The sequence below is a fragment of the Sinocyclocheilus rhinocerous genome, unplaced genomic scaffold, assembly GCF_001515625.1.
Source record: "Sinocyclocheilus rhinocerous isolate Xijiao unplaced genomic scaffold, SAMN03320098_v1.1 scaffold196, whole genome shotgun sequence".
NCBI classification, from domain to species: Eukaryota; Metazoa; Chordata; class Actinopteri; order Cypriniformes; family Cyprinidae; genus Sinocyclocheilus; species Sinocyclocheilus rhinocerous.
The window spans coordinates 353,822-364,784 of NW_015633546.1; the positions used below are offsets into that span (position 1 = coordinate 353,822).

Consider the following 10,963-nt stretch of genomic DNA (forward strand, 5'->3'; position numbering starts at 1 on the left):
AAAAAAAAAGGAGTGGGTGGATTTTTATCATTATAGAGTGGTTGTGTAAACACACTGCCAACACACATTTATGTCCAAACACCTTGCAAAAGTGAATTTTGCATAATAACCCCTCCCTTTAAGGCAAATAATTGCAAATTTAGTTCTTCTAGAATAAAATGTAATATTTTGAATATAAGGGATAAGATGACCCCCAACCTGGGGCAGGAAGCCCCCAGACTAAACTTATCCCAACTCTCACCTGATTTTTGCAGAATATATAAATATTCTAATAAATATTAACTCAAATACAAAAATTCAATAAAATCCCAGTCAAAGAGATGCATCTGAATTGCATCTGACATTTTATGTATACACTATGAATTATATATTTTATATACATTTTTAATTCAAGAGATGATATTATAGTCAACAGGTTATGATGAATAATGGAGATGCTTGAAATATATCTAATTCACAGAATTATTAAATAATTCTGAGGGGGGTTTCTTAAAGCAACTATCTTTAACTTTTAAAATTAAAATCAGCAAGAACCAGCCTGCAAGATGGGGAATGGTGTTGTATGGTTTGCGTATTGTGAGCCTTATGGTGGACGCTCTGTGAGCCTTATGGTGATGGCTCAGAGTGTTATTGATGTTCTTCTAGTGTTAGAAAGGACAGGTAATAAAATAAAGAAATGAGCTCTGCCCAAAGCCAGATATGCCAGATATTGCATACTATATTTGCATAAATCCTTGAGTGAATCAGTTGCTAAATTAGTTGCTATACCAATAAACAACGCCATCAGTGGCCGCAAATCATTATTACTGAATTCATCCCTGTTCAGTAGTCTGCAATTTCTCAACATCCATCCTAAATCACAACGGACGCTTTACTCTATTCCCCATGTGAACTGGGGATTAACCGCTGATTCCAATCAAACTGCACCTAATTGTGCACAACTGAATTGATTCTCACATTCCATCTTATCCTGCAAGGAAATCTTCATTGCATCCTGTGCACGCTAGTCTTTCCCTCATCTGCGAAACACTCAAAAAGCCCTCCTCATTAGCCCAACAACAGCAAGCACAGCTCCGTAATTCATTTTAATCCAGCATCGCAGCAGTGCTTGTCAGACTGTGAATATGTAAGCCGGCCCGCAGCCTGCCGCAATTCTTCCAAAACAAAGAGATTTGATTCCATGTTTGAGGGTCTCTGTAGCTCTGTGAGCCTTATGGTGATGGCTCAGAGTGTTATTGATGTTCTTCTAGTGTTAGAAAGGACAGGTAATAAAATAAAGAAACTATCCGTTACTGATTCGAAATTTCATGACAGAAATTGTAGTAAGTAACATAATCCTTTACATTACACATTTTAGGTAATATAATGAGGCTACTTTTTGATTACTTTTAGATTACTTTTGACCGAACTCATTTGTCACATTGTTTTAAATAGGATACTCTTGTACCATATCAATATAAAAATGCAAAGAAAAAGAAAATATATTTCATCTGTTGTTACCGACAACATGAAGTGCATTCAACATTACATTATCAAGGTTTGTAAAGGAACTGCAGGGGATTTGTGAGTTTAATTTGTGCATTATAATGTGTTTGAAAGACAAAAGCCTTGCAAAGACAGTAATACATGATTAAATAACTCTCTGAGTGATCATTCAAATAAAAAATGTCCTTGTTTATCAGTAATTGATGTAATGTTGAAATACTAAGAAAAACGTTTTAAAAGTGAAATATTTTTTGTAAATCCAGGGGCCTCTCAGTAATTTTAGCCACCCAACTAGTGACTGGTCTTTGTGTGAATGTCCACAAAACTGAAAGACTTTCTGAATATATATATAAGTGGTAGGCAATTTCATAAAGGGTCATTTAAAAGATGAAAAAGAATAATTAGGGAGAATCAATAAATTCTGAGTAATTTATTGCTATTGAATGAATAATATGTAATCATGTAATCAATAAAAAAGTAACTGTAGTCTGATTCTCCAGTCTGAATATGTGTTGTGAATGTGTCACGGGATGATTTAATGAGCTTAAACATGTTTCATCTGTTCGGTTTACAGGGCTCAAACATGTTTGAAATCTGAAATTTCCACATGCTAGAGGGTTGGATGTGCTTTCTCCAAGAGTAGATTTAAATTTAAGGTTTAAATGTCAAGGCACTTGTCGCTTTAAATGCTGATTATTTTAAGTGATCCGTTTACATGCAGCTTTCTATGAATGAATCAACGTGGGTGAGGCTGGTGTCATTTTTGATGTGAATGATGACGCCTGAGCGTCCCTTTGACTTCCCAGCCCCCTCTATTACTCCAGGCATAGGATGACAAAGGGAAGTCCACAGGTCACATGACAAGGGAGGGAAGTCAAACTCTGGCTCACTTCCTGTTGACATTGCTCTGTATGTGGCAGGTTTATGAAATGGCTCATTTGATGCTGTGGAAAAGTGTTACTGTGTTTATGTAATAAACTGTAATCATGTAATCAATAAAAAAGTAACTGTAGTCTGATTCTGAGTATTCTAAAATGTAATTTTAATCTAATTACAAGTACTTCATTACTTGATTACGTAATCCAGATTACATGCCACTATATTTACTATAATTTGGTTTAATAAATCCCTGCATTTCTGCCACAATCCAGCTTAAGCAGTTGCTTTATGTGCTGAAACACTGTCATGCTGTGATTAACTCATTTTTATTCTTTTCAGTTTTTATTTTACGCTTTCTATGTAATGTGAATTAGGCTCAATAAAGGTTGCACCTTATTCACACAACTCAACACTATTAGCCTGCCATAATTAATGTTGCATTATTATTGCCCATGGAAAGCAAGCCAATTTAATTTCAAAGAGATGTTTCTATGCATTTGCCATTGATAATAATAGCATTTCTCAAATGACAGATAATGTTATAATCGAGCATATATACAGGCGCAGGAGAGAAATCTTATAACAACTCATCAAAGTATGCATGAGCAGGCCATAAGCAGTCTGAGTATAAATGCACTTTTAAATGACCCTAAATGATCCACATGAGCACAAACAAAACAGGGGCATTCGTTTTTGAGTGTGTTCATGATTTACTGCATTTTCACTGGCTCTAATCTGAATGTGTTCCTTCAGCTGAATGACGTTTATTTGATATCTTTATGCGAGTAAATGGACTGTATGGATATTATCTGGTGGAGTGCAGTTGAAGAGGGCTTTGTGCTCTCAGTGCAGTCAACTCTGAATCTCGCAACTCGTGTAGCATTTTGACGTTGAGCCACAAACTGATCTGGGCATTTCTGACTGGAATCTATAGAGAAACTCCTCTGTGGGCTTTTGAAGATCAGCACAACAGAACCTAGAAATAGTGACTGAGGACAGAAGACTAATATAACCTCTCTTGAAAAGAATTTAAAAGCGCCATTGAATTTGCAGTTTGGAGTAATCACATTAACATTAGCATCTCTAATTACCCGCAAATGTACTCACGTGTGTTGATCTTCTGCAGAGAGATGTGCTTCTCTAGCTGTCTGCGCAGTTTGACTTCTGCTCCGTACTTTCCGGTGGTGCCATTATCAGCCAAAATGAAGTGGGAGTGTAGGCTGTTGAGTACCGTTAGCTTACTAAGAGGGTTAGACATCGTCTGGTACGGCCGGACCACCTGCAATACACACCGAATAAAAGTAAAAAAGATGCTGTTCAGGGATGTTCAGGACAAGAAAAATGAAACAAAGGTAAAAGTGACGTGCTACAAAAAGCGCCCACATGCACAAGTAGCATTCAGTAATCATAGATCACTAGCAGTGTTGGGGGTAACGCATTACAAATTAAGAATTACACGTTACGCGAGTTACGTAATCAGATTACTTTTTCAAGTAACTAGTAAAGTAACGCATTACTTTTTTAATTTACAAGAAAATATCTGAGTTACTTTTTCAAAAAAGTAACGCCAGTTACTTTGTTTTCCCATTTATTGACTGACAAGTCTCCTGTCCCCATATTGGGAGAAATTGTAAGTGCAGAGGAGTTGTGAGCGCTGTGTGAACATGATGTTACTGTAGTTCTAGACTAAATGTGAATGTGCATTAATTCATCCCACTCACAAAAAAACAGATTTAGTATTCATCAAAATGAATTAAAACAGTGAAATGCAAACTCAGAATATGACGCAAACCTGCAATAATTAAATATGTTAAATAACACAAATGTATCTAATCCCATTTTATTAACCAATGTCTTTGCTGCTGACCTTTGCTGATCCAGTTCAACCATACTAAGAGGCAAAAATGACTTTAGATAAACTAACAATTGTGCTTCAGTGTTTTTTTTTTTATTGCTGAAGAGAGTTTCTTTTCCTGCGTTCTACTGTACAGACGTGAATTTACTTTTCCTTCAGCCTGAGGTTTATTCATTACACTTTTTGGTGTGAAAGGGCTTTTATATTTGCTATAAATAGAACTTCTTATATTAAAAACAATCAAGTCCTGTTCATATTAAAAAAGTAACGTGAAAGTAACGCAAAAGTAATATAACGCATTACTTTCCATAAAAAGTAACTAAGTAACGTAATTAGTTACTTTTTTAGGGAGTAACGCAGTATTGTAATGCATTACTTTTAAAAGTAACTTTCCCCAACACTGATCACTAGTAACAAAAAAGCTTTATTTTGTATTTAAAATGCAGATAAATAAATAAAAGCACTGAAACTCTACAAGTTTGTTATGTTCTCCAGCATGATTTGAGAATGACCCAGAGAATGTCTTACAGTATCAGATTGTCTGTACAAAGAGTCATGTGCTCAGTGCCACACATTTACTTATTTGATCAGCGACCTAGAAATAGAAATGCCACAACATTGTCTTTAAAACATTCACCAGACCAGACCAGACTAGAGAGGGGTGGGGGTGAGTGGGGTCTCGGAAGCGAGAGAGACAGAACCAAAATCTTGTAAGAACGAGGGGGGATAGAGATCAGTGGTTATAAATAAAGAATGATTCTATCTCTGTGTCTCAGTTGTGCACCAGTCCCCAGAGACACATAGACAAGCTGAGGTGAAACTGAGTAGATGTATGTAGTGGCTAACATATAAATTATTTATAGAATTCATGCAGAGACAACATGAAAATCATTCCATTGTGATCTGGAGATTCACTCTTGTAAATAAGGAATTCAATGAATATATCAATTTTAATATATCATTATTTAACGAAAGCACATTTTGTGAAATATGCCCTGACTTGAGCCAAACAAGTTCTTATTGGTCATTTAGAAAAACAAACTATACTAAAAGAGCTCTAGTTATTAAATAGCAACAGTCACAGCCCTCTACGAACACCTTGGCAATTGAATCGCCATTGGCTAGTAAATTTTTTAGTTTACTCGCCAGACTGATAAATATATATATATATATGTTTGTTTGTAAAATGGCACAGTTTTATGAATCTGAAAGTACACTCTTAACATCAGTCAGTCAAGCATTATAATATGATAATCAATATTATTTAATGATAGAACTTTAGTAATTAGAATTAAAACTTGATAACCATGTATGAATGCATATTAGTCATTTTAACTGAACTGACTGGTGGTGGTGCTTTTTGGTCATTCAGTGTTTCGACGGCGAGTCGTGCGCCTTCACACTAGAGTTTACGGTACGATAAATACAGGTGCGTTGCACATCCATTCAGATGAACTGAAAAACAGCACAGATAGCTTGACGGAGAGTGAAACTCTGATGCGCTCAGTCAGAGAGCATTTGGCGAGTGAAAATATATCTGTGCTAAACTTATACTTAGCCTCCAACTCACTCACTGGCGAGTAAAATCTGAGAATTTATTAGCAATTGGCTAATATTAGACGCCATTTAGTCGCTCCGAGGGTGAAGATTTAGTCGCATATGCGAGTGATTTACTCGTAATGTAGAGGGTTGAGTCAAGTCACTTACATCTTTGCCCACTAGGTCTTCCTGGTTCTCCACAATCCCCCAGGGGGCAATACCGATAGTACAGATCTTCCCTCTCGATTTGGAAGCGTGGTCTTTTAGAGCATCACCAACATGCCTTATGACTCCTGGGGTGGCAGAAGGGAAGAGATAACAGATTCTCAGTGTGAGAGATACAGTTTCACACAATGCATCAAGGACATTGAGATAGCACACAGTTACACTTGATCTTCTCTAGAAGTTTAGATAGCATCAGCTTTCACTAGCTTTGCTCAGCATCTTAATACGAGTGATCTAATTAGAATCTTAATTAAACTGAAAAATACATGAATACACACCAGTATTAACTCCTCCAGTGAAGATCCAGGCCCCAGTAGTCATGGCCGCCTTGATGAGACCCTTGCCGAAGACTTGCTTGAGTTTGGGCTGCAGCTCGAAGTTCTGAAGTCCTCCATGAACAGAGATGAGCAGTTTGGGAAGCTCCAGCTGCCACTCCTTTGTCATCAGATGCAGCAGTAAGTCTGGCTTAGTGTCGTAAGACACTCGTACATACTGACAAAACATAAAAACAAATTATCTTGAGACATTCTTTAAGAGTACACATCTAAGATGTTGCAATATCATTCAGTAGTTTGGAGTTTAAAAGAAGTATTTTATGCTTAACAAGGCTGCATTTTTTTAATCAAAAACACAGTGACAGTAATATTGTGAAATATTATTACAATTTAAAACATGTTTCTTATTTTAATATATTTTAAAATGTCATTTATTCCTGTGATGGTAAAGCTGAATTTTCTGCTGCAGCAGCCATTACTCCAGTTTTCAGTGTCAAATGATCGTTCAGAAATTATTTAATATGCTGATTTGTTGCTCAAGAAACATTTCTTATTATTATCATTGTGGAAAAAAACCATGATTTTATTTTCAGGATTCAAGCTGTACTTGCAAATAACACAGCCAGCAAGACTGAGCTGTCATTTATGAATGTGATTAAGGTCAACATGAAATCAAAACTTACTTGGTGTTTTTGAGATCAAAGCACTTTTTTTTTTTCTTTGGAACAGGCTTTGGAATCAATCAAAATAAAGTCAGACTTGCTCTTCCTTTTAAACCACTGATGTCACTTGTGTAATGTTAAATAACAGCCAAATGTCTGGTATGCAATATCCACTTATTATTATCCAATAAATTCTCAATTAATAAAATCAGATCCCACCCTACGTTTTGTCTTACTGAACATCCTCTAAAATATCGTACATCACTTTATGGCAGTAAAATGGATAATATTTCAAAGCTTGCATGATCTACAGACATTAATAAATGCCTCACAAAAGGAATTTAATTCTAAAAGGTTCATGAATATTTGATCAGAGTTAAAATATTGTAATATTTTTATAGAGTTATCATCAGAATCAAACGGTTGTTAATAAGAGATTGAATAGCTGTACCATTGCTTTGTTGGAGTGTCCACCTCCCTGGAACTCAATGGTTCCAAAGGCGTCAGTGGGACTGAGCTGGGTGTGCTTGCTGATGGACCACTTCTCTGACAAGCTGTCATTCTTTGGCACCCGCTCTGACTTCTCATTCTGATTGGATGAGATGCTGGGGGGCAGGCCAATATGTTGACCAATTAGACGGCCACAACAGCACCTGTGACAGAAGACACAACCATTGTGAAATTAAGTGAATGCCCCTTAAATTAGAAGTCAGAGCTGTCAGCAAGTGATCTACACTCTTTAAAATAAAGGTTCTTTATTGGCATCAATGGTTCCTCAAAGAACCTTTACCATCCATGGAACCTTTTCATTCCACAAAAGGTTCTTTATAGTGGAATGTTATAGTTAAAATGTTCTTCACACTACGAAAAAATGGTTCTTTTAAGAACTGTTCACTGAAAGGTTTTTGGGGGAACCAAAACTGGTTCTTCTATGGCATCGCTGTGAAAACCCCCGTTTGGAACCTTTATTTTTAAGAGTGTAAAATAGACATTATTTGAGGATTTCAAAAGTATTCGAGAGGCTTTGAGATTTACATTTCAGTGCCAGATTAATTATAGTAACTAACAAATTCTTCACATCTTAAAAATGGTATGTAAAAGAAGCAAGATATCATTTATCATCAAGTGTTCACTTTGTCACTCAGTGCGACTATCTTTAGATTCTCTAACAGCTTCAAACAAGGCCACACTAATGTAGAATAATTTCTCTTTCATTAATAGTACAAATTTAGTTACATCTAAATATGGTTTAAATGTGTGTGATTAAAATGCATATTTTGCAAAGACTACAGCAGTAGTGGTGCTACTCACCTATGGGGGTCTTTGGTGCTTACAATAATGTGCACACATTCTCTCTTGCTGAAAGCTCTTTCTATCCATGATTTCTGTGCCTGGGGAGAAACACAATAGGTGTAAGTTGCAGAAATCACTAGAGGTAGAAATGTCAGCTTCATGAGACCAGTAAATCCCAAACTAAAAATAACCAAAGTACACATTTGACCAGTCTTTTTTTTTTACACATTGCAGCACCAGGAAGTAGTGCTTTATCATACTTTATTCCTGTATTAACAGAATTACCTATTCACCAATTGTTGTTCAATCAGAGCTTTATGAACTAGCCCCTTGGTTTATGTTTTACTTTTTAAATATTTTAAATAAATGATAATGTAATGAAATTAACTCATTTGTAAGGGAATTAATTATTATTAATTCATTCAGGTTTTAAAAGGACTCGAATCTGAAAATTCTGAGTCAACCTGATTAAAGCTGAATTCAAATCTGATAGTTTACACTTTAAATCAAGGGTCATTATTATGTATTATTGGCACCTTATTTTTTAGTCACTGATATTATTCTTTTATTTTTCTATTCTTGTCAGTGCTTTTGTCATGTGCATTGATGCTTTAGCAATACTTTAAGAAACATGCCATTAAGGACTTTTCACTCTTTTATTCAGGGGTATTACAGGTCCAGCATTTACCAAATGAACACACTGTCTGTTAGCTTGCTTTAATTCAACACAACAGCAGCACCATCTGTGAACGCACCTCAAAAACAGCGAGTGGTTACACAGGCACTTACCCCACAACCAGACTTCCTACAGTACACCATTACTCTTATAAAAAGCTAGCGTGAGGGTGAGAGGGAGGTGGTACCGTGGTTTAGCTTTAACAGGGAAACCCCCATGAATGTGCATCACTGACCACCCACATTCACACATCGTTACGCCAACATGAACATGGATAATGTAGATCTGACTGAACTCAATGCATTCTGACAGAACTGCTGTGAGAACAGGCTCTCTGCTCTGGTGTTGGTCAAAAGCAATGCATTAACTTTTCTGTTTGAGGTCTAAGAGACCCTAAGGCCATTTTAATTGCTCAAAAAACATACTTAACATTTAAGAATTGGATTGATGCTTCCCAACCCTTTCTAATCTTATGAAAACGAATCAACTAAATTGGAATGTTACATTACTTATTTTCAAAGATCAGTTTCAGAGATCTCAGTTATCACACATGAACAAATATGGGATGTGCTAACATCAAAGCGCTAAAAACAAACAAACAAACAAACAACAACAACCACAACAAAAAACTTATATACCAATAGTTTTAAATTGTACTTTTTTTAGAATGGCATCACAAAATTATAAACAAGTATTAAAAAATAATAAAAATAAGTACTGTATGTAATTTGTTTCATTTGGAAATTACACTGAGATTACATTTAAATAAATATTTTTAAACAATACATGAGCGTTAGATAAATTTAAAAATAGGCTGTATCAAGCGTGCAAAATTATAGACATATATAGATAAATAGTGTCAATATTTCATGCATCTCTAATAAATGCAACAATTGTTCACATGCTAATATTCACTCATTGGTACCAATAAAGTGTCAAACTGACCACAAACTACAAATACTGTATAAAATAACAGTCATATTACAAACCTACTACAACAGAAAAGTTAAATCTTCAATAATATCTGCTACTGGGTGTGATTAGTCAGAGGTTGTTATTTTGAGTGATTGAGATACTATTATAGTTTTTATTGATACTTTGCATTAGTTTTTATTTTTATAGTCTCTATTTTCATTTCAGTTACATTTTTAGTAATTTTGTTGTTTTTTCACATTTTATTAGCTTTTTTAATATGTCTATTTCTTTTTAAATATGTATAGTTGTTAATGCATTTTTAATTCAGTTATTTGAGTACATTAAGTTAAACTACATGAAATTTAAAAATGTAATTTTATTTTACTTAATGTTTATTTAATTTAAAATAGCATTTTTGTTTTGTTTTGGTTTTAGTATATAATAACCCTATAATAACCCTGGTCAGAGGAAAGGAATTTAAAGGAAAAATAAAGGCTAATTGCAAAATTACTATTATTTCCATACATACAGCATTAGGGTCTCTTAAACCCCAATGTTAACAACACACAATCAAAAGAACATAAGGGTTAACAGAGCCAAATGTGCTAATATTAATTGTCAAGCAAAAGAGAGAGTAAAATAGTTTGGGAAGTACCAGCCAAATGATATCAAACCCAGCTGGGATCCCTAGGCGTGATACCTCAGTGATTCTGCTTAGGTGTGAAGAACGTAATCGGTTTAGTCTCTAGTGTATTCCTGTGTGTGTTTTTTAATGTGATAAAGAACCAGGTAAGCTATATAAGATATCAAATGCAGCACACATTCAAAACAATTAGTAGTTGAAGAGACCTCATAAACTTCTCATACACTTGTTTTCTCTTTCTCATCTTGTTTATGAGTGCTGACATGATTCGTAGGGATCTCCAGTCACAGCAGAGAGCTGCCAAAAGCTTGTGGTGTAATTAAGATTTGTCCTCAGGATTTGCCCCCTGAGAAGCAAAGAACAGCTTTGCTCCTTGTTGGAAATATCTCACCATCTATAGGGGATCTTTGCCAACAGGTAATGTTATGGAAGGTGGAGCATTTGGGCATGTAGACAACAAAAGCCCAAAGGGAAAATAAATAAATAAATAAAGAAAGAAAGAAAGAAAGAAAGAAA

The 10,963-nt window shown here is 35.2% G+C and overlaps 1 protein-coding gene across 1 annotated transcript in view; it reads right to left on the reverse strand.

Moving 5' to 3' along the window:
* The window catches only part of LOC107744424 (transient receptor potential cation channel subfamily M member 3-like), a 121,163-nt gene that overhangs the window by 42,264 nt on the left and 67,936 nt on the right, over window positions 1–10,963 (reverse strand). The window contains 5 exon segments of the mRNA XM_016558067.1: window positions 3,472–3,643; window positions 5,927–6,051; window positions 6,262–6,475; window positions 7,372–7,573; window positions 8,232–8,311. Of these exon segments, the coding sequence (XP_016413553.1) occupies window positions 3,472–3,643; window positions 5,927–6,051; window positions 6,262–6,475; window positions 7,372–7,573; window positions 8,232–8,311 (793 nt within the window).